This window comes from Carassius carassius, chromosome 1 (genome assembly GCF_963082965.1).
Source record: "Carassius carassius chromosome 1, fCarCar2.1, whole genome shotgun sequence".
Taxonomy (NCBI): Eukaryota; Metazoa; Chordata; class Actinopteri; order Cypriniformes; family Cyprinidae; genus Carassius; species Carassius carassius.
In genome coordinates this window covers 1,115,599-1,139,990 of record NC_081755.1, presented here as the reverse complement: position 1 = coordinate 1,139,990, position 24,392 = coordinate 1,115,599, and the positions used below count along the sequence as shown (strand labels likewise).

At 38.1% G+C, this 24,392-nt stretch overlaps 2 protein-coding genes and 1 long non-coding RNA gene across 4 annotated transcripts; all 3 read right to left on the bottom strand.

The window, feature by feature from the left end:
* Positions 1-12,863: 12,863 nt before the first annotated feature.
* On the bottom strand, positions 12,864-16,172 carry LOC132101572 (galactose-specific lectin nattectin-like). 2 transcript variants are annotated; one of them, XM_059506663.1, is made up of 10 exons: positions 16,070-16,172; positions 15,776-15,865; positions 15,571-15,600; positions 15,331-15,360; positions 15,092-15,121; positions 14,406-14,429; positions 14,231-14,313; positions 14,001-14,135; positions 13,577-13,688; positions 12,864-13,340 (listed from the first exon to the last, which is right to left on the bottom strand). In XM_059506663.1, exons 2-10 carry the CDS (start codon positions 15,831-15,833, stop codon positions 13,243-13,245), a joined length of 600 nt encoding a protein of 199 aa, XP_059362646.1. In that variant the 5' UTR covers positions 15,834-15,865; positions 16,070-16,172; the 3' UTR covers positions 12,864-13,242. The 2 variants fall into 2 exon arrangements, with proteins under 2 accessions (XP_059362646.1, XP_059362730.1); XM_059506747.1 differs by lacking the exon at positions 15,571-15,600.
* A 2,263-nt stretch (positions 16,173-18,435) lies between these two features.
* LOC132132464 (ladderlectin-like) lies at positions 18,436-20,000 on the bottom strand (the record flags this gene model as incomplete). Its single annotated transcript, XM_059544882.1, has 5 exons — positions 18,436-18,918; positions 19,155-19,266; positions 19,578-19,712; positions 19,808-19,890; positions 19,982-20,000. Coding segments are annotated over 5 exons (447 nt in total), but the record flags the coding sequence as incomplete, so codon positions are not given.
* Positions 20,001-20,194: 194 nt separating this feature from the next.
* LOC132101515 (uncharacterized) lies at positions 20,195-21,545 on the bottom strand. The gene is made up of 4 exons (XR_009423186.1): positions 21,461-21,545; positions 21,129-21,218; positions 20,940-20,969; positions 20,195-20,697 (listed from the first exon to the last, which is right to left on the bottom strand). It is a non-coding gene; the product is annotated as an uncharacterized LOC132101515 (long non-coding RNA).
* Positions 21,546-24,392: the final 2,847 nt, after the last annotated feature.

Sequence of the window (24,392 nt, the reverse complement as noted above, 5' to 3'; positions counted from 1 at the left end):
GGATTGGTTCCTGTCTCCAAAACCCACAACAAATTCTTATCTTAAACCTAATCCCACACAGAAGAACCAGGAGAGTTATGATAAGAAATGAGATTTCAACACCACACATTACATAACCTAAAATCAATACAAACATTACTTGACTTGGTTATTTTATAACATTGTGTTAATAATGACTCTCTAGTGTTGTGGATTTTGTCAAATTTGACATTTCATTTGGTCACTGTCACTATGTTTATAGGCATTATTCACAGCTATAGCAAGAATGGAAAAGGGTTTTGTCTGTAATTCTACATTGAGATCAGAAGAGAGATGAAGAACATACATCACGTGGGGAGTACATATTCACGTTGTGCTGTGGGGCTCCTTGAGCTCATCAAAACTATTCATTAGTTCCTCAAATGTTCATTTCCGTTACCTAATAGATTGGTGAGTTTTATTCTGTCGAAGGAAAAAAACTGAAATTCAGGATTCTATTTATATTCTATATCTTGGAATTTTCTTATGCCTCTGTAATAACTGGACAACATACATACATACTGATAGAAAATAGTGATTGAGAAAAACATTTTCACTTTGCTGTCCACAATGAATGCCAAGACAGTGCAAAACTATATACACACATACGTAAAGAATAATTGACGACGGGCCGTTGAATTATTATAAAAATAATTATATATGAAAAAATATAAATTTAGACTATGTGTATCTATATACACGAGTATAGAGTAGGAATATAGAATGTGAAAAATAGAAATATAGACTATGTATATATGTACATGCAAATGTACAGTATTAACAATAAAAAACAAATAGTGTAGTAATGTGCAAATTGAGTTCAACTACGTGATAACAATAGCAGCAGTAATAGTAACAGATTTGAGATGAGGCTACATGAGTAATCTTTAATGTAATCAATAATATTTACTTAATATCCTAATGATTGTTGTCATAAAAGAAAAATCTAAAATTTTGGCCCATACAATGTGTTTTTTTTTTTCTTCATCTATTGCTAAAAAAATATACCCTTAAGAATTAAGACTGGTTTCGTGCTCCAGGGTCACAAATTATCGATCTGCTATTTAAATGGCTGCTTTTTCATCTGAGATTACATTTTAAAACGTATCTAATCCAAGAGCTTTCCAGCTACAACCACCAAACTTGGGATGGAATTATTTTTTCTAACTGGTCGAACTTACAATTTTCGTTAAACAGATGATCATAACTATGTAAAGTCCCACAGACTTTCATTAAGGGAGTTGACACTTTTGTACAGTAAGACGTATAGTGTGTTTAGAAAAGCTTAATGATCATCCTAGGACAACATGCTAAGTCATGCTAGCTAACATGTTAATCATCCTTAAAACCATAGATACGTAGAGTTAGATGCCCAAGATGGCGGACATGACTAAGTGTCTGGAGCAGTCGAATGTGGCATCTACCTATACATATATATGGTAACAACATGTTAGAAATGTGTTAAATCATGCTATAAACATGCTAATGACATGCTAACAACACATTAATTATGCTAGGAACATGATTAACAATATGTTGATCATGCTAGAAACATGCTAGCAATATGTTAATGTTAGAAACATGTTATTCATGTTAACATGCTAATCGTGCTAAAATATGCTAATATCATGCTAACAACATCTATCTAAACTTTCAAACTTCAGCATTGGCAACTGCTTCAAACTTTCAGACAGGGGGTTTTTAAAACCCAATTTCAAAGTTCGTTTGCAAACTTGACTCATCTAGTTTGGTTTAGCAATGTATTATGCACAAACATGAGCAATGTGGAATCAATGTTTGTACATGACCCAGTCAAACTCTCGTCAAACTCTCTGAAGAAACACTGAAAAAGTAAACGGTGTTGAAAAGCAGATTGATGCAGATGTCTCGCACGTCCTGATTTTGCTGAGTTAGATGTCTTCCTAGGTCAACATATTTTGTTGACCCTGGAACAACATTTTAATCTATAAATGTAGTCTTGACCATATTTGTCATGAGTCCGGACCCGGTGTTCCTCCCTCTCACCACTGGAGGGCGCCACTTCCATTCTCCTGGACTCATTACCTTCACTCTGCACAGCTGTGTCACCCACACACACACACACCTGATCACAAATTCGACACACCTGTCACATACTCACACACACAGCTGTTCCCCTTTGTCACGGACAATATATTCTCCACTCTCACACCACTCTGTCTGGCTGGATTAATGTTAATTGTGATTTGTAAGTGTTCATGTATACTGGTGTCTGCATTTTGGCTGCGTCTGCTCTTGTCCCTGTGATTTGTTTCTGTTTTGTTTTTGGCCTTGTTGGCCTTTTTGTTCTCATTAAAAGATAATTTCCCTGCATTTGGACCCAGACCCTGTTTCCTTCACGGCGCCGTCTCTACCGCGCCGTGACCATATCCTCCTCATACTTAATCATTAGTAATACCTAAAATCAGAGGAAATTATAGGTGACTGACCCTGATGTAGAACCTAACACTGATTGTGAGCCTAAACTTCACAAAAGCTATAAACTGTTTCTTCATATCTGATTGGTTAATCACTGTGTGGTTCCAGGGTCAACAAAGTTCTGCCGGAAGCTTCAGCATAAGCAACTGCTTTCAGACAGGTTTTTTTATATCAATGTTCAAAGTTCATTTGCAAACTTGACTCAAAGTGGGAGGAGGACCAGGATATAGGGCTGAGACGTGTTTCTCACTGTTACACTCCAGTCATTTAAGTGTCACTCTGCAGTCTTTTGCCATATGCTGTACTGACCCACAACATCTGAAACAAATACGGTTCTCCTTCAGGAATGATTTTCTTTTGTCAATATGCCTAGCTATGAAGCTCCTGCTTTTTTTTAGCAGGTGGGGCTTTTTATGAATGAGACATAGCTTATCAAGACTTTCCATAATCTTCTCACCAGAGCTACACTGGATTGTCATAGAATCTTGTGGAACATCTGTTTTGTGTACAGTCACAGAAGCTCTGTTGCCACTTCTTGTGTATTTCTCAATTTTCAAGACTTAGGTGCTGGAGGATGTAAAGGCAAAATTGGGATCGTTTTTCACTCGTGCCGGTTGTCTTACAAAGCTGGAGAAGTAATGAAAAGGTGGAAATGCGACTCCATTGTCATCCTTATATTTGGATCCTGTGGCTACCCATTTCTCTTGCAAGCTGTAAGGTAATTTCTCCACCATGGGATTTATTCCTGTACCCGCGGGGTCTCCTTCCGTGCCTTACTTCCCCAAGAGGCATCCGCACATAACGACCCCAATAAAACCGTAAACGCGGGCCAATTCGTTCCCAAAATTATCGGATGCCGGAGGTGGGGACTAACCGCCACCTCTACACTATGCTTTTGTCCCCGGAATTGAATAATAATTGGGACGACCGGATACTCCACCACATCCCCGTGTACGCACCGCACCTTTACCATGCGACTTGTATCCAATGCCCCCGGTTGAATCAGGCTTTGATGGATTGAGGTTTGGTTGCATCCTGAATCCACCAAGGCCGGATATGTACCCCCTTGATACTCACAGGTATTTGGCACTCGCCAACCTGACCAGGGGTGACCTGTGGGACGTCCGGGACCCGGATCATCGTCCCCACCTCCATCACTGGACACCTGTCCACGAAATGCTCCGGGTCCCCGCAACGCCAACAGGCCACTGCTCCTGGGGCCACCTGCATGCCTCCGCCGACTTCTCAAAAAGCTCCAGGAAGGCCACCGGATCGTCCTGGGGCCCCATCTTATGCAGCGGTATATATGCATGGGCGCGTCAGGCAGCCCGGTGGCCTCGGCGCGAACCTCCCGATTGATCCAGCTCCGGAACCTCTCACGGTCCTCCTGCTGGGCCTGGACAATGGCCTGGAAACGCCTCTCCTGATCAGTCCTCAGGTCCAGCAGGGCCTGGTGTTGTTCGCGGTGAAGGACCGCGAGGGAGGCGATGATATCCGCAAGCGCCGTGGCGGCCGGACTTTGCATGGCGGCGGCGGCGACGGTCCTTCTTCCTCCCGGGTTTCGGCATCAGTGTAGCAAGGTCCGTGGGAGGAAAGGAAGAGGACAAAGGGGTCGGCTGGACTGCTGACAGGTTTATTAATAACGAAAATAATTAAAGACTGCTTTTGTGTGAACACAACATAGAAAATAGCTACTATAATAATTGTTGGTAACTGTTGGTTTTATTTATTAGACACACACAGACAAAAATGCTTAATAGTCTTAGTCACATTTTAGTTATTTCATTGTATTTTTGTCAACTTTTAGTCATTATTTTTATTCAAGCTGCAGTTACCAACAATTATTATAGTAGCTATTTTCTATGTTGTGTTCACACAAAAGCAGTCATTAATTATTTTCTCTTTAGACTAAATCGATTGAGCTTATGAGAAATCTGAATCAAGGATTGAATTTGGAAGAAGTTTTTGGAAAAACTTTTTATTTTTGGGTGAACTATCCCTTTAAACAGTAGTGAAAATAATAGTTGTTCATGTATAATATATTTAATATATATAATTTATATTTTTTTGCAAAAGATGCAGAATAAGACAATAAGACAAATAAGAAAGAGATACAAATTAAATTCCTTTTTTCATATACAGTAGGTTTACTTAAAATACTTATTTAACATCTTTTGTTGGTTAGCATTATAATGACACGGATAGGCTACTTAATTAGGAATGCTGTCCCTTTAAGATTAAAGGCATACATCTAATACTGACACATTCAGTTTTCACTCACCTGTTCATGTTCACTTAATCCATAACTGTATTTATGTGAGATATTCTACAGGAAAGACATTTGGACTGCTGTGTGTGTGTTTGAGCGCTGAGTACTGATTGTGTGCTGTATATGAGAACTGAAGAAGTGGAGTGTGCGTGAGAGAGTGTGCTTCTCCCTACACTAACTTGAAGTTAATTTGACAATGAATTGTGACTCCCGGGAAAAACGAGACCCTGAAGCAAAGGGAGCTTTTTACAATTAAATTTAAAGCTATATATATATTGTAGCAAGGTTCCTGGGAGGAAAGGAAGAGGACAAAGGGGTCGGCTGGACTGCTGACAGGTTTATTAATAACGAAAATAACTAAAAGTTTACAAACACCCAAACGGTGACTTTTATTCTGACACGGTCGTGTAACACTTTCGGTTTACTCCTTCCGGTTTCCGTTTCCGGCTTGGGTCAGCAGTCCGTCTCTCTCGCGCGCGCTTCCGTCTCTCCTGGCGTTTTATACTCTCTCCACGCCAATAACTGGAACAAGAAACAGGTGATGATAATTTTTGCCCAAACCACTCACTTACCGCTCGTCTCCTGTTTCTCTCTCCCGCTGCAGACTTCGCTAAACCACGCCCCCCCTGCCACACACACACACATATATATATATATATATATATATATATATATATATATATATATTCTAAACTAATTCTAAAGATAACAACCTCCACGGTTCTACCATGGGAGAAAGTGTCATGTAAACTATGATACCAACTGCTTTGACAATGCCTTGATAACCCTCACATTATATTAAATTTGCCTGATACGTCTTTTATAAAACAGCTACTTTTAAACTCCAAAAAAGACCAAGCAAAAAATAAAAAATAGGTATTATGTTTATTGTGTCTAAGCAATTTAAAAAATGCGTTAAAGATCGGGAAAATATCAGTGCTCATGTGATTGTAAAAACTGCATTCATTGGATAATAGTACTTATTAAATAGTACTTATTCATTACATACTAGTACCTATTACTGTACACAACAGTGATGTGGTGGCCTTTTTCTTGATTTGGATCACTTCCTCTTTAAATGTTTGAGAACAGACCTTGTTAGCATGGCAAACATGCACTGACACAGAGAAAAAGTTTAATAATCAGCAGAAAAGGAGCAAAACAAACTCAGTCACAGAGAAGTTTCTGCAGACTCACTATAGAATGTAAATTGTGAAAGGTTTGAGCAAAGTTAATCTAGTTTTAAGTTTATTTTAAAGACGCTATGTGATTTTTCTTAGACCCACAGACTTGCAAACACTGGTTCAAGTTAAAATGGGCTTAAAATTGCATAGCTTTATCAACAGTAGGAATAACCCAAAGGTAGGAATCAATATATTAAAATGTGAGGTGGAATTTAGTGATTTTACTGTTTTTACAGAAAGAGCCATAGCAGAAGAGATGGAATTGACAATCGCTTTGCCTATCTTGAGAATGAGCAAACCTAAACAACATTTCAAGTACTAGTCAAAACTTGAAGATGATTTATTTGAAACCTGTGAAATTAAAAAAAAAAAGTTAATTTTGCTGGTGTCAAGCAGCTTTTCAAATTGATGGACTTGTTCATGAATTGAAAGAAATGTCAAGTGGCACACAAAATAGTACAGTTGAAGGGAGCTTAATCCCCGGACCTTAATCCAATCGAGAACTTGTGGGTTGATATCAAAAATGCTGTTTCTGAAGCAAAACCAAGAAATGTAAATGAATTGTGGAATGATGTTAAAGAATCATGGAGTGGAATAACAGCTGAGAGGTGCCACAAGTTGGTTGACTCCATGCCACACAGATGTGAAGCAGTTTTAAAAAACTGTGGTCATACAACTAAATATTAGTTTAGTGGATCACAGGATTGCTAAATCCTTTTGAACAATACTGTATATAATTGATGTTGTTTGCCAGAGTCGGCAGAGGTATAGACACTCGAAAATGCTCCTCCAAATTTAAAGAACAAAAAGAAAAAGGGTTTTGATTCCAGAAGAAAAACTGCAAACATATATTTTGTATGTTAGGAAGGCCTTGATAGGTGAACTAAATTAAGACTAAACAGTGTAGGCAGAAGTACATTGCATGTAAGGGTCTGTGTTTATTGAAGACTGGGCCTAAGAAGGACAGCAGTAAACGAGAAACAGATGTAGAAACGCGCGGAAAAGTCCTTTGGAAACCGCTCTGTAGAAGTCGTAAGGGAGATCCAGAGGGCTGTACGAGAAGACAAAAATTCCAGCAGAGTACTGTTTTTTTTACTGTGTTGAGGAAGTGCATCAGTGAAGGAGCCAGTAGAACTGACGGGTCACTCTGGAGGAGTGTACAGTAGTCTGTTTTAATGTATGTTTTAATGTAAGTCTCTGTGTGACTGGCTGTGGCTGTATGATTAAAGCTTCCGGCTTTGCTAGCTTACTGCTCTGCACTTGGCTTCTTATTTCTGTACTTTTCTCTGATTTTTCTAGGATTTCTACATCAGCAGATCAGCACAGTGCTCAAAAAACAGATTTTTTGGCACAAACGCTAAAACTAAAAACTCTTTGGGACTGGAATAATACTACAAAAAGAAAACTTTGCCTCCCACTGCCAGCAGCTTACATTCCAGAGAGGGGAAAACAACTGCCTACATTCAAACAGAAGAGAGAGAAAATGCCTCCTGTTGGAACTACTTGTTGCATGAACTGCTGTAAACTTCTACAAAGGATTGTGATTCTTGAAACAAAGTTACTTGCTGGACTTCCAAAACAGACGGAACACTTAGCAGACCGTCGTCATGGACCCTCTCAGCATACAGCCGGTGAGTCCCATGAATCTTATGAATCTCAACAGTTTATACCAAGAGTAGAGGAACAAGCCGAGACTGATCGCCACACTAATCGATGGCACAAACAGGGAGCGAGACCCAAAGGAACACGAAATATCAGATTGTCAGGAGTTTCTCATATTGCTGCCGTAGCTTCCTCTACCCCAGATTCGACTATGACAAGGCTTGTGAATACTGGCATTCAACCACCCCCTATACATCTTGAGAACAGATTTGAAGCATTAATGAATGTGGGTGAGGAATCCCCAAATGTATTTAAACATGGATCTGATCAGCCAGCAGCTAACATCGCTACAAACAGGCGCTCAAGGACGAGCAGACAGCGGCTTCAAGCTCAGAGCGCAGCCGAGCCGAGGACTCTGATAGTGGGTGACTCTGTTATCAGAAACATCCGTAGCAGGACTACAACAACATGCTGCCTTCCTCAAGCAACGGTCTCTTATGTGAACAAGGAACTTCAGAACATTCTGATGAAGCACAAGACTGCAAATCGAATCATCATCCATGTGTGGAAGAATGGTATTCGGAAAGAGCAGTCAGAACTCCTTAAGAAGGACTTCAGTGAACTCTTTGAAACACTTTGAAGACTCAAAGTTCAGTCGTTCATCAGTGGACCACTCCCAGCACGTGGAACAAATATGTTTTCGCGGTTGCTTGGGCTGAACACATGGCTACAAAGATCTTGTAATATAAAAGGAGTGAATTTCATTGACAACTTCTATCTTTTCTGGGGCCATAGAAAATTGTTTAAACCGGATGGCCTCCACCCAAACAAACTTGGTGCTAGAGTGTTTAAGGACAATATCTACTTCTCCCTCCGTCATCCTTCAGCAGAGTGTGTCAATCCATTCAGCACACACACACCGAGTCCGAGTCATCATGTGGTTGACATATCCCACAAGGACACTGATAACACCACGCAGCCAAAGCAAGCACTGCTCATGGACACTATCCCTGCTGAGCCATGCCCACAGAGCTCCTCACAGACTGACTGTGATGTATCAAAACAGCTACAAGATTCAGCACCCAAGGTCGACTTTCTGGAAAACAGCCAGGGAAGCCAGGACAACATATCACAGCCACCGGAAACACCAGAGACACAGCCCATCTCACCAGATGCATTATCCCTTTCTCCAGCATCTCCACTTCTGTGCTTTTCACAGAAAATGGAGGAATTGGTGTATGTTGGGACTAAACTCTCTCACTCATTTGCTGCAAGCCCGCAGATATCAAGAAAAAAACGGCAGGCCCCAAAACCACCAAAGCCTGTGGTCCCTGCTCCTGCGAGAGCTCTTCGACCACTGCCACAACGCCAGGGCCCAAACCCTCTATCTGCTGAAGGTGAACCAAAAACAACTGATAGCAGCTCTCAGTGATATGTGTCGGGTCCCCGCTATAATAACAGCAACATTCACAAATGCCTACTAAACAAGCGGGAACCCAGTGTGCTTTCTCTATTTCAGTTTTATCAGGTGATAAAAAGTCTAAGGCCATCTCAAGCCGAAGGGCAAACTCATCTAATCTGCGGCCTATTATGTATCAAACTAAAATTGATGTAAAGACACAAAGCACAGCCATCAAGTTAGCATCTTTAAACATTCGCTCACTAAAAAATAAATCATTTTTAATCAATGACTTTATAACCACAAACAATCTGGATTTTATGTTTCTAAACTAAACATGGCTTGAAGACGGCTGCAATGCTACAGTCCTCAATGAAGCAGCCCCTCCTAACTTCACTTACATGAGTGTTTGCAGGACTGTTAGGAGAGGTGGGGGTGTAGCTGCTCTATTTAAAGATAAAGATGTCTATCAATGCAAGCAAGTGTCATTTGGTCAGTACTTGCCTTTTGAATATCTAGGGATTGTGCTGAAAGGTGCTCCATGCATTCTGTTTATTATTATTTACAGGCCTCCAAAATACTCTCCAGCCTTTGTTGAAGAGGTCACAGAAATGTTATCATTGATTTCCTCAGAGTTTGACTGTTTTGCTATTGCAGGGGATTTTAATATTCACATAGATAATTCGGAAAACAAAACTACAAAAGAAATGATAACTGTTCTAAACACTTTTGACTTGACTCAGCATGTGCATGGACCCACACACAAAGGTGGACACACTCTAGACTTAATCATCAGTAGGGGTCTAAACATTTCATCCATTGTTATTAAGGACATAGCACTATCGGATCACGTCTGTATTTTCTTTGATATTTTGATGTCTGCTACAACTGAATCTAGATCGGTCTGTCAGAAGGAAATGCATTAACGAGAACACAAGTGTACTATTTATGGAGGCTATATCTTTAACACCAAGAATTTCTGCAGACTCTGTTGATATTCTCCTTGATTCCTTCAACTCAAAAGTTAAGAATGTTATTGATGATATTGCTCCAATAATAGTCAGTAAGAAAACAAACAGACAGAAATCAGTTTGGAGAAGATCAACAGCAGTTCAGACTATGAAAAGACAATGCAGAAAAGCAGAGCGGATGAGGCGGAAGACAAAACTTGAAATTCACTATAGCATCTATAAAGCCTTCATGCTTTTAATGTGAAACTAGCCACAGCTAGACAGAATTTCTTCTCAAACCTTATAAACAGTAACTTAAATAACACTCGTACTCTTACTCTGTTGAGAGACTGACAAACCCCCCAAGTCAGATTCCCAGTGAAATGCTATCAGAAAGCAAATGCAATGAGTTTGCATCCTTCTTTTCTGAGAAGATCATCAATATCAGGAAGGCGATTAGCACATCCTCAAGTAATGCAGAGGTCAGACAGATTAGGCCACAATATCAAAAAGATACTATGTCGATTTTTAAAGCAATTGACAGCAAAATTCTGGAAGACATAGTGCAGCACCTAAAATCGTCAACCTGCTATCTTGACACACTTCCCACATCTTTTTTCAAAAATGTGCTTAACTGCTTAGAAGCAGATCTTTTAGAAGTGGTGAATGCCTCACTTCTTTCTGGGACATTTCCAAACTCGTTATAAACTGCAGTTGTTAAGCCCCTCCTAAAAAAAAGAGCAATCTTGATAACACCATTTTGAGCAATTTTAGACCAATATCTAATCTTCCCGTTTATAGGTAAAATTATAGAAAAGGTCGTTTTTAATCAGCTGAACAAATACTTAAACTCAAATGGATACCTGGACAATTTTCAATCTGGTTTTCGACCGCATCACAGCACAGAGACAGCACTCATTAAGATAATAAATGATATTCGCTTAAATTGTGACTGGCAAAATATTGGTGCTGGTATTGCTAGATCTCAGTGCTGCGTTTGACACTGTCGATCATAACATACTACTAAAGAGACTGGAAAACTGGGTCGGGCTTTCTGGGATGGTACTCAAATGGTTCAGGTCATACTTAGAAGGGAGAGGCTATTATGTGAGTCTAGGAGAGCATAAGTCTAAGTGGACGTCCATGACATGCGGAGTCCCACAAGGGTCAATTCTTGCACCACTCTTGTTTAGCCTGTATATGCTTCCACTAAGTCAAATAATGAGAAAGGAATGTTGACCATCTGAATTGCCGCATATCTCTGTGCATTTGGATGTCACTGGTGTCAAAGCATTTCAACTCAACTCCCCGCCATCATCTTTGTCGGCTTCTTGGCTCCCTGACGTAGTGGGAGGAGGACCAGGATATAGGGCTGAGACGTGTTTCTCACTGTTACACTCCAGTCATTTAAGTGTCACTCTGCAGTCTTTTGCCATATGCTGTACTGACCCACAACATCTGAAACAAATACGGTTCTCCTTCAGGAATGATTTTCTTTTGTCAATATGCCTAGCTATGAAGCTCCTGCTTTTTTTTAGCAGGTGGGGCTTTTTATGAATGAGACATAGCTTATCAAGACTTTCCATAATCTTCTCACCAGAGCTACACTGGATTGTCATAGAATCTTGTGGAACATCTGTTTTGTGTACAGTCACAGAAGCTCTGTTGCCACTTCTTGTGTATTTCTCAATTTTCAAGACTTAGGTGCTGGAGGATGTAAAGGCAAAATTGGGATCGTTTTTCACTCGTGCCGGTTGTCTTACAAAGCTGGAGAAGTAATGAAAAGGTGGAAATGCGACTCCATTGTCATCCTTATATTTGGATCCTGTGGCTACCCATTTCTCTTGCAAGCTGTAAGGTAATTTCTCCACCATGGGATTTATTCCACGAGCTGTGTCCAAATATGACAAGCCAGGTTAATATCCTCCCTCTTTTGCGCACTCTATCTCCTGAAGAATGTCAACTAACTCCCTTAGCCCAACATTATCTTTGTTGGTGAGTTCAGGGAAATCTTTTCAGCAGAGCATGTTCTACTGCTTCTGATGACCCATAACATTCTTCTAGTCTTTGCCAGACTAAGTCGAGTGCTGCTGTTGGGTTGAACACATGTTGAATACTGAGTATTTGCTGGCAATTCAGGAGTGAAGTGTCCAAATGAGGAGGGTCTGGCTGCAGACATGCTCTTAAAATGATTTATTGATTCATTAATTTAAAGACTGCAAGGGACGTCACTTGTGGAAGTGCAGGTGTCTGAGAATTCAGGTGCATGTCTGGAGCCAGACCCTTCTCATTTTGGACCCTTAGCTCCTGAAATGCCATTGACTTATTTCTCAATTTGATAACATGACATGCTGAACAACATGAAACATTAACAATGAATATAAAATGTACATAAATACTGTATATACTCCTAAACCAGGTCTTTGTTTACAATGATGTTTTTGATATAATATTTTTTCAAATAGTAGGAGTGCTATTGAAGTACTACTTTCCAAAGATATTTTCCAAGACGAGGACATAAGGACTGCAGTTAACTGCAACTCGAGAAATTCGTCAAGATGAAGGAAACAACATTCGAAGCTGCCATCTCATACCAGTCCAGTTTTGGGGCGTTAAAAAAATGAAAGTATCTCCTTAATGTGGACCAATCACCGTCACGGGTTACTCTATAAAGAATTTTGTATTTGTATTGCTTCTGATTATATAAGCTTTGTAATTTCATGAAATAGACATTTTGACAAAAAACATCTTTCTTTGGCACACTCCTCTTTGAATTATTTTACAGTTTGTTTTATAACAACTCGATTAGCAAATGTTTCTATTTATTTCCTATAATAACACAATGGCATGACAAAAGCAAAGCACCTCTGATGCTGAATTTTATTTACGCAGATCCAAAGTTTACCGAAAATCTTCAGGAATTTCATTCAGAAAATGCACATCTGATATGTGGAATGAGACAAAAACCCACAGAAACAATTAAATGCAACTGCTTGATATTTATTGAGTTCTACTTGCACACTAGTAAAGAAATTAGGGAGAATTAGTTAAAGGAGCAATTGACCAAAAAATGAAAAATTGATTACAAACTTGCAACCTTTCACTTCACAAGACATTAATTGATGGACTGGAGTCGTGTGGACTATTGTGATGTCTTCATGATCAGCTGTTTGAGCTTTCATTCTGATGGCACCCATTCACTGCAGAGGATCTCCATCAATAAGCAAATGATGTAAAGTTATATTTCTTCAGATCTGTTTTGATGAAGAACTAATCTTTATCTTGGATCGACTGAGGGTAAGCGATGTTTTAAAATTGTAATTTTTTGGTCAACTATTCCTTTAATGCAAGACAATAAGACATTCACAATTTTACATGAAACTTAAATGCTGGTGTGTATTTCTTCACACACACATAAGGCTTTTTAATGTGACAGGGGTTGTCATTCCAGTTGCTCGAGGCTATAGCAGGAAGGAAAAAAATCTATTATTGTTACAGTAGAAGTATTCTGATAAAATGTATTGCTTGTTAAGGTAATACAGCCAATTCTATTCCTTTACCATTTCATAAACATTAGGTGAAGTTAAAATACAGTTCTACATTCGGCTGGTTATTGGAATTGAGGCTACTAAGGATTTCCAAGATAAAACAAAGATATAAATAGTGATGATATTTCATAAACATTTAAAACACTCACGTTGATAGTTCATCATAAGACAGTGCTCGTTTCTATTGCTATTGTCAGGTTGTCCAGGAGCCCATATCTCTTGGTCCAGTTTTGATCCATCACTCCAGAGCCATGTTCCCTCCTGTGAACAGAACACCATAAAGGACACTCCGTTTCCATCACACACCTACATGGCATTATTTGATATTCGTAAATATAAAAAAAACATGTTCACACCAACCATTTGGATCACAAGTTCATGATGTTAACGCATCAAAAACATGTTTGTGTTTCTCTATAGAAACCAGTAGACCTACCATGCCAAACATATCAGCTGTATCCTAATCTTACTTTTTATTCTATGACATAACTCAAAAACAACTACAATATACAAAAGAAAAAGAAAAAGAATGGCCATTGACAAGTACGCTAAACAAATGTAAAACAAACATACTGAAACAGCGTCATAGCCTCCTATCCAGGACGGAGTTGCCTCTTGAGTTTGATATTTAATCATGATCTGTACGAAGATGTACTCCTCATAACTGTGTACAGAAGCCAGGTTCCCATCGTAGCCCAAACACTGTTTCTAAAGAGAGTAGGACATAAAAACTATTGTTAACTAACTGAAAATTTCAAGACTTAGAAATGAAGGAATCCCTATGATAAGATGGCATCTCATACCTCTGCATCAATCCAGGAACGCGGAAAGTTAAAAAAGCGGAAGCATCTACCTTTATATGCAGACCATCCACTTTCACAGGATTCTGTAAGAAAGATAGGTGAGTATTATTGCTGCCTTAAACCTGAAGTATTTTCAATTAAACTGAGATCAGATTGATATTGTATGTATACGCACCTTGTCTGACCAGGGTACAGGTCCCTGTTTAAAATGTGTAAATAGCACAAAGAAATAAACAGAACAAAGATACAAATTAAACAATGTTTAAGTTTGTAATTGTCCAGTTACAGAGACCATATAATCAAATGTAAAATAGCATTGCATAGTCTTCACTGTATAAATGAAAAAGAGTTTAGTTCTTGTTAAAATGACAAAGTAATTTAGTGAAGGGCAGTGAGAGATTTTCTCTCATTAGATTTCTTGGATTAAAATAAGGACATCGACAGCAGCTGCTAAATTAGGTGCAGTCACTTTAAGAGACAATCCATCCGATTTCTTTCTCAACAGTTTACATTCACTTAAGAGGTAACCGACCGCCAAGACAGGTACAACATAATATTTTATGCATTTGTCCGTTCAAGAGCAAGAAGAAGCAAAACTCAATTTGGTGTTGAAGGGCTGAGACGTGGCTCTCTGTGTGCACAGAACACAGCGCACTGATGCTGAATTAAGCTTTTCATCTCTTTTTGTGTTTGTATGTTTATGTTTTTGTTCACTCAGGTGCAGATGGAGAACTCAGTTCAGTGTTTGAGCTCTGTCCACAGCCGTGGGTCTCTATAATCATCACCACCTTTCACCAGTGACGACCCTGCTTTTGTCACTACAACTAGACAGAACAAATGTAACACACTAAAATATCTCACCATTGCTTCTGCAATTAAGAGGTGCTGCCTCTGAAGCAATAAAAGAAAATATTTATATATAATATATTAAACATTTTAATAATCAGATTACAATTTTATGTCTAAATCCAAACTAACAGTCTGTGGGATTTGAGGTAAACTGCATAAATTAAAAACTGGGCCACATACACTTCACAACAATTACCTGAAGCATCCAGAGCAAAAGAGCAGAACAAATGTAACACACTAAAATATCTCACCATCGCTTATGCCAGTAAGAAGTGCTGTCTCTGAAATAATAAAAGAAAAAGAATATACATATATATATATATATATATATATATATATATATATATATATATATATATATATATTAAACATTTTATTAATCAGATTACAATTAACAGTCTGTGGGATTTGAGGTAAACTGCAACCTGAAGCACCCAGAGCAAAAGAGCAGAACAAATGTAACACACTAAAAGACAGCATCAATATCTTACCATTGCTTGTGCCATTAAGAGGTGTTGCCTCTGAAATAATCAAAGAAAAATTATATGTGTGTGTGTGTATGTGTGTGTGTGTGTGTATTAAAAATTTTAATAATCAGATTACAATTTTATGTCTAAATCCAAACTAACAGTCTGTGGGATTTGAGGTAAACCACATGAATAGAAAACTGGGCCACATACACTTCACAACAATTACCTGAAGCATCCAGAGCAAAGAGCAGAAAGAAAGACAGACAAAGAGGCCAGACTGCCATTGTTCCTGAAATCAACCAGTACTACTGCACACCTGACAAAACATGAAGACAGAACAGTTTTTATTCATTATTAATCTGTTCTCAATGTCCACATTCCAATATTGCCAGCTGTACAAGAGCCCTGTGCGTCACTATGGAAAGGATATATATATAAGCATTTCAAATGATCCACTGACTCAAGCCACACTTTTATGAAACAGTAAAGTGTAAAGTTTTGAACGGCTGAAAAACCTCACCCTCTATGAAGTTAGTCACGTCCAAGTACTCTGTAGCTCTCTGCAGAACAACAAATGCTTGACTCTTCAAAACCAGATCATGACTCCCCTCTTTTTATTTGGTTCATACACAGAGGAGACTGTTGTCTGATTGGTTCCTGTCTCCAAAACCCACAACAAATCCTTATCTTAAACCTAATCCCACACAGGAAAACCAGGAGAGTTATGATAAGAAATGAGATTTCAACACCACACATTACATAACCTAAAATCAATACAAACATTACTTGACTTGGTTATTTTATAACATTGTGTTAATAATGACTCTCTAGTGTTGTGGATGTTGTCAAATTTGACATTTCATTTGGTCACTGTCACTATGTTTATAGGCATTATTCACAGCTATAGCAAGAATGGAAAGGGGTTTTGTCTGTAATTCTACATTGAGATCAGAAGAGAGATGAAGAACATACATCACGTGGGGAGTACATATTCACGTTGTGCTGTGGGGCTCCTTGAGCTCATCAAAACTATTCATTAGTTCCTCAAATGTTCATTTCCGTTACCTAATAGATTGGTGAGTTTTATTCTGTCGAAGCAAAATAACTGAAATTCAGGATTCTATTTATATTCTATATCTTGGAATTTTCTTATGCCTCTGTAATAACTGGACAACATACATACATACTGATAGAAAATAGTGATTGAGAAAAACATTTTCACTTTGCTGTCCACAATGAATGCCAAGACAGTGCAAAACTATATACACACATACGTAAAGAATAATTGACGACGGGCCGTTGAATTATTATAAAAATAATTATATATGAAAAAATATAAATTTAGACTATGTGTATCTATATACACGAGTATAGAGTAGGAATATAGAATGTGAAAAATAGAAATATAGACTATGTATATATGTACATGCAAATGTACAGTATTAACAATAAAAAACAAATAGTGTAGTAATGTGCAAATTGAGTTCAACTACGTGATAACAATAGCAGCAGTAATAGTAACAGATTTGAGATGAGGCTACATGAGTAATCTTTAATGTAATCAATAATATTTACTTAATATCCTAATGATTGTTGTCATAAAAGAAAAATCTAAAATTTTGGCCCATACAATGTGTTTTTTTTTTTCTTCATCTATTGCTAAAAAAATATACCCTTAAGAATTAAGACTGGTTTCGTGCTCCAGGGTCACAAATTATCGATCTGCTATTTAAATGGCTGCTTTTTCATCTGAGATTACATTTTAAAACGTATCTAATCCAAGAGCTTTCCAGCTACAACCACCAAACTTGGGATGGAATTATTTTTTCTAACTGGTCGAACTTACAATTTTCGTTAAACAGATGATCATAACTATGTAAAGTCCCACAGACTTTCATTAAGGGAGTTGACACTTTTGTACAGTAAGACGTATAGTGTGTTTAGAAAAGCTTAATGATCATCCTAGGACAACATGCTAAGTCATGCTAGCTAACATGTTAATCATCCTTAAAACCATAGATACGTAGAGTTAGATGCCCAAGATGGCGGACATGACTAAGTGTCTGGAGCAGTCGAATGTGGCATCTACCTATACATATATATGGTAACAACATGTTAGAAATGTGTTAAATCATGCTATAAACATGCTAATGACATGCTAACAACACATTAATTATGCTAGGAACATGATTAACAATATGTTGATCATGCTAGAAACATGCTAGCAATATGTTAATGTTAGAAACATGTTATTCATGTTAACATGCTAATCGTGCTAAAATATGCTAATATCATGCTAACAACATCTATCTAAACTTTCAAACTTCAGCATTGGCAACTGCTTCAAACTTTCAGACAGGGGGTTTTTAAAACCCAATTTCAAAGTTCGTTTGCAAACTTGACTCATCTAGTTTGGTTTAGCAATGTATTATGCACAAACATGAGCAATGTGGAATCAATGTTTGTACATGACCCAGTCAAACTCTCGTCAAACTCTCTGAAGAAACACTGAAAAAGTAAACGGTGTTGAAAAGCAGATTGATGCAGATGTCTCGCACGTCCTGATTTTGCTGAGTTAGATGTCTTCCTAGGTCAACATATTTTGTTGACCCTGGAACAACATTTTAATCTATAAATGTAGTCTTGACCATATTTGTCATGAGTCCGGACCCGGTGTTCCTCCCTCTCACCACTGGAGGGCGCCACTTCCATTCTCCTGGACTCATTACCTTCACTCTGCCCAGCTGTGTCACCCACACACACACAAAGCACCTCTGATGCTGAATTTTATTTACGCAGATCCAAAGTTTACCGAAAATCTTCAGGAATTTCATTCAGAAAATGCACATCTGATATGTGGAATGAGACAAAAACCCACAGAAACAATTAAATGCAACTGCTTGATATTTATTGAGTTCTACTTGCACATTAGTAAAGAAATTAGGGAGAATTAGTTAAAGGAGCAATTGACCAAAAAATGAAAAATTGATTACAAACTTGCAACCTTTCACTTCACAAGACATTAATTGATGGACTGGAGTCGTGTGGACTATTGTGATGTCTTCATGATCAGCTGTTTGAGCTTTCATTCTGATGGCACCCATTCACTGCAGAGGATCTCCATCAATAAGCAAATGATGTAAAGTTATATTTCTTCAGATCTGTTCTGATGAAGAACTAATCTTTATCTTGGATCGACTGAGGGTAAGCGATGTTTTAAAATTGTCATTTTTTGGTCAACTATTCCTTTACTTGCAAGACAATAAGACATTCACAATTTTACATGAAACTTAAATGCTGGTGTGTATTTCTTCACACACACATAAGGCTTTTTAATGTGACAGGGGTTGTCATTCCAGTTACTCGAGGCTATAGCAGGAAGGAAAAAAATCTATTATTGTTACAGTATAAGTATTCTGATAAAATGTAATGCTTGTTAAGGTAATACAGCCAATTCTAGTCCTTTACCATTTCATAAACATTAGGTGAAGTTAAAATACAGTTCTACATTCGGCTGGTTATTGGAATTGAGGCTACTAAGGATTTCCAAGATAAAACAAAGATATAAATAGTGATGATATTTCATAAACATTTAAAACACTCACGTTGATAGTTCATCATAAGACAGTGCTCGTTTCTATTGCTATTGTCAGGTTGTGAAGGAGCCCATATCTCTTGGTCCAGTTTTGATCCATCACTCCAGAGCCATGTTCCCTCCTGTGAACAGAACACCATAAAGGACACTCCGTTTCCATCACACACCTACATGGCATTATTTGATATTCGTAAATATAAAAAAACATGTTCACACCAACCATTTGGATCACAAGTTCATGATGTTAACGCATCAAAAACATGTTTGTGTTTCTCTATAGAAACCAGTAGACCTACCATGCCAAACATATCAGCTGTATCCTAATCTTACTTTTTATTCTATGACATAACTCAAAAACAACTACAATATACAAAAGAAAAAGAAAAAGAATGGCTATTGACAAGTACGCTAAACAAATGTAAAACAAACATACTGAAACAGCGTCATAGCCTCCTATCCAGGACTCAGTTGTCTCTTGAGTTTGATATTTAATCATGATCTGTACGAAGATGTACTCCTCATAACTGTGTACAGAGGCCAGGTTCCCATCGTAGCCCAAACACTGTTTCTAAAGAGAGTAGGACATAAAAACTATTGTTAACTAACTGAAAATTTCAAGACTTAGAAATGAAGGAATCCCTATGATAAGATGGCATCTCATACCTCTGCATCAATCCAGGAACGCGGAAAGTTAAAAAAGCGGAAGCATCTACCTTTATATGCAGACCATCCACTTTCACAGGTTTCTGTAAGAAAGATAGGGGAGTATTATTGCTGCCTTAAACCTTTAGTATTTTCATTAAACTGAGATCAGATTGATATTGTATGTATACGCACCTTGTCTGACCAGGGTACAGGTCCCTGTTTAAAATGTGTAAATAGCACAAAGAAATAAACAGAACAAAGATACAAATTAAACAATGTTTAAGTTTGTAATTGTCCAGTTACAGAGACCATATAATCAAATGTAAAATAGCATTGCGTAGTCTTCACTGTATAAATAAAAAAGAGTTTAGTTCTTGTTAAAATGACAAACTAATTTAGTGAAGGGCAGTGAGAGATTTTCTCTCATTAGATTTCTTGGATTAAAATAAGGACATCGACAGCAGCTGCTAAATTAGGTGCAGTCACTTTAAGAGACAATCCATCTGATTTCTTTCTCAACAGTTTACATTCACTTAAGAGGTAACCGACCGCCAAGACAGGTACAACATAATATTTTATGCATTTGTCCGTTCAAGAGCAAGAAGAGGCAAAACTCAATTTGGTGTTGAAGGGCTGAGACGTGGCTCTCTGTGTGCACAGAACACAGCGCACTGATGCTGAATTAAGCTTTTCATCTCTTTTTGTGTTTGTATGTTTATGTTTTTGTTCACTCAGGTGCAGATGGAGAACTCAGTTCAGTGTTTGAGCTCTGTCCACAGCCGTGGGTCCCTATAATCATCACCACCTTTCACCAGTGACGACCCTGCTTTTGTCACTACAACTAGACAGAACAAATGTAACACACTAAAATATCTCACCATCGCTTATGCCAGTAAGAAGTGCTGTCTCTGAAGCAATAAAAAAAAAAGAATATATATATATATATATATATATATATATATATATATTTAAAAAAATTTAGTAATCAGATTACTTTATGTCTAATTCCAAACTAACAGTCTGTGGGATTTGAGGTAAACTGCATAAATTAAAAACTGGGCCACATACACTTCACAACAATTACCTGAAGCACCCAGAGCAAAAGAGCAGAACAAATGTAACACACTAAAAGACAGCATCAATATCTTACCATTGCTTGTGCCATTAAGAGGTGTTGCCTCTGAAATAATCAAAGAAAAATTATATGTGTGTGTGTGTGTATTAAAAATTTTAATAATCAGATTACAATTTGATGTCTAAATCCAAACTAACAGTCTGTGGGATTTGAGGTAAACCACATGAATAGAAAACTGGGCCACATACACTTCACAACAATTACCTGAAGCATCCAGAGCAAAGAGCAGAAAGAAAGACAGACAAAGAGGCCAGACTGCCATTGTTCCTGAAATCAACCAGTACTACTGCACACCTGACAAAACATGAAGACAGAACAGTTTTTATTCATTATTAACCTGTTCTCAATGTCCACATTCCAATATTGCCAGCTGTACAAGAGCCCTGTGCGTCACTATGGAGAGGATATATATATATATATATATATATATATATATATATATATATATATATAAGCATTTCAAATGATCCACTGACTCAAGCCACACTTTTATGAAACAGTAAAGTGTAAAGTTTTGAACGGCTGAAAAACCTCACCCTCTATGAAGTTAGTCACGTCCAAGTACTCTGTAGCTCTCTGCAGAACAACAAATGCTTGACTCTTCAAAACCAGATCATGACTCCCCTATTTTTATTTGGTTCATACACAGAGGAGACTGCTGTCTGATTGGTTCCTGTCTCCAAAACCCACAACAAATCCTTATCTTAAACCTAATCCCACACAGAAGAACCAGGAGAGTTATGATAAGAAATGAGATTTCAACACTACACATTACATAACCTAAAATCAATACAAACATTACTTGACTTGGTTATTTTATAACATTGTGTTAATAATGACTCTCTGGTGTTGTGGATGTTGTCAAATTTGACATTTCATTTAGTCACTGTCACTATGTTTATAGGCATTATTCACAGCTATAGCAAGAATGGAAAGGGGTTTTGTCTGTAATTCTACATTGAGATCAGAAGAGAGATGAAGAACATACATCACGTGGGGAGTACATATTCACGTTGTGCTGTGGGGCTCCTTGAGCTCATCAAAACTATCCATTAGTTCCTCAAATGTTCATTTCCGTTACCTAATATATTTGTGAGTTTTATTCTGTCGAAGGAAAATAACTGAAATTCAGGATTCTATTTATATTCTATATCTTGGAATTTTCTTATGCCTCTGTAATAACTGGACAACATACATACATACTGATAGAAAATAGTGATTGAGAAAAACATTTTCACTTTGCTGTCCACAATGAATGCCAAGACAGTGCAAAACTATATACAAACATACATATAGAATAATTGACAAAGGGCCGTTGAATTATTATAAAAATAATTATATATGAAAAAACATAAATTTAGACTATGTGTATCTAAATACGTGAGTATAGAGTAGGAATATAGAATGTGAAAAATAGATAACACACACCTGGTGACAAATTCGACACACCTGTCACATACTCACACACACAGCTGTTCCCCTTTGTCACGGACAATATATTCTCCACTCTCACACCACTCTGTCTGGCTGGATTAATGTTAATTGTGATTTGTAAGTGTTCATGTATACTGGTGTCTGCATTTTGGCTGCGTCTGCTCTTGTCCCTGTGATTTGTTTCTGTTTTGTTTTTGGCCTTGTTGGCCTTTTTGTTCTCATTAAAAGATAATTTCCCTGCATTTGGACCCAGACCCTGTTTCCTTCACGGCGCCATCTCTAAAGCGCCGTGACCATATCCTCCTCATACTTAATCATTAGTAATACCTAAAATCAGAGGAAATTATAGGTGACTGACCCTGATGTAGAACCTAATACTGATTGTGAGCCTTAACTTCACAAAAGCTATAAACTGTTTCTTCATATCTGATTGGTTAATCACAGTGTGGTTCCAGGGTCAACAAAGTTCTGCCGGAAGCTTCAGCATAGGCAACTGCTTCAAACTTTCAGGCAGGTTTTTTTTATATCAATGTTCAAAGTTCATTTGTAAACTTGACTCATCTAGTTAGTTTTAACAATGCATCATGCTCAAACATGAGCAATGTTGAATCACTGTCTACATGACCCAGTTTATCACGCTTATATTGAAATCCTCCTGCTTTTTTCTTTGAAAAATTCGGTTACACTTTATTTTACGGTTATATCTATTAGTTGCTAATTAGCATGTATATTACTAGAATATTAGCCATGTATTACTGCTAATTAAGCACATATTAATGCCTTATTCTACATCCCTAATCCTACTAATTATCAGAAAATTAAGAGTTTATTGAGAGAAAAGCCATAGCTATTAGTAATAAGCAATTGATAGATGTAACTGTAAAACAAAGTCTTAACAAAAATGTATATGATTGTTTTATGCAGTTTATGTAGTTATTGATTTATTTATACTACATTTCTCAAGGCACACTGCTCCCCGGGTACCACAGGAAAAATGTTAAAAATAGTTAAAATGGAGTTAAATTCAACAAGAAATAGATGAATATGAAGTAGATTTAAGACGGATTAATTTCTTTATTTTATGTGCAAAATTCACAGTTTATCCACAAGCAAAACTGGCTTAAATCTCTTTTGTATTCCTATTTTTCTTGCTGAATTTAACTCTCATCCCTGAGGCTTATGAATAACAACAACAAATGCAGTTGTTTGATACATTATTATTACATGAATATCATGATTAATCAAATATATTTGAGCCTTTTTCCTAAGTATATAATCTCATACTATGATGTAACTCCCAACCCTACCTAGTACAGTTCTCTTACGAGAGTTCTCTCGTACTGTGTCTTAGCTAAGACGCTACAGGAAAAATCTCTTTTCACGAAACACTGAAGCAAAAAATTATCCTTAATTTTGAATTATTGTAAAGCGCATTTGCAGCAGCACCCAGCCATAGGCGAGACGGCTCGCTCGCTCATTGGCTGCTCTGCGGCAACTGCACAAGCCTATCGAGCGCAGGCTGATGCAACATCAGACCAATGAGGGCGCTCGCGCCCTCCATGCCACTTCCCGCCGAAACGGGTGTGGCCTAGCCCTATAAAGGGAGCTCGAAAAGGCTGACTCATCTGATTTTTCATCTCTTCAGCCAAGCTCACGCATCGCTGGATCATGAGAGGAAGCAAGCGCCGTCCATAGCATCTCAGCGGGACGAGCCATTCCTGAAGCCGCTGGCCTACGCCGCCTTCCACTGCCGTTCCTGCTGCGCGTTCCGGCGCCTATATCCTTTTTTGTATCCTCGTGTGTGTTCGCCCTGCGACACACACTTGTAAAAGAGCTGCGTCTTTTTAAAGATGCCCTCGTGCGGCTTGTGCAGAGCCCCGCTCAGCGAAGGAGACCGTCACGTCATCTGCGTCTCCTGCCTGGGTGAGGATCATGCAGCGCTCGCGCTCGCTGACGGCGGCTGCCCTCACTGCGAGCTACTGCCGATGGTGACTCTGAGGACTCGCCTGGCATTCTTCTCCGAGCCTGCATTCC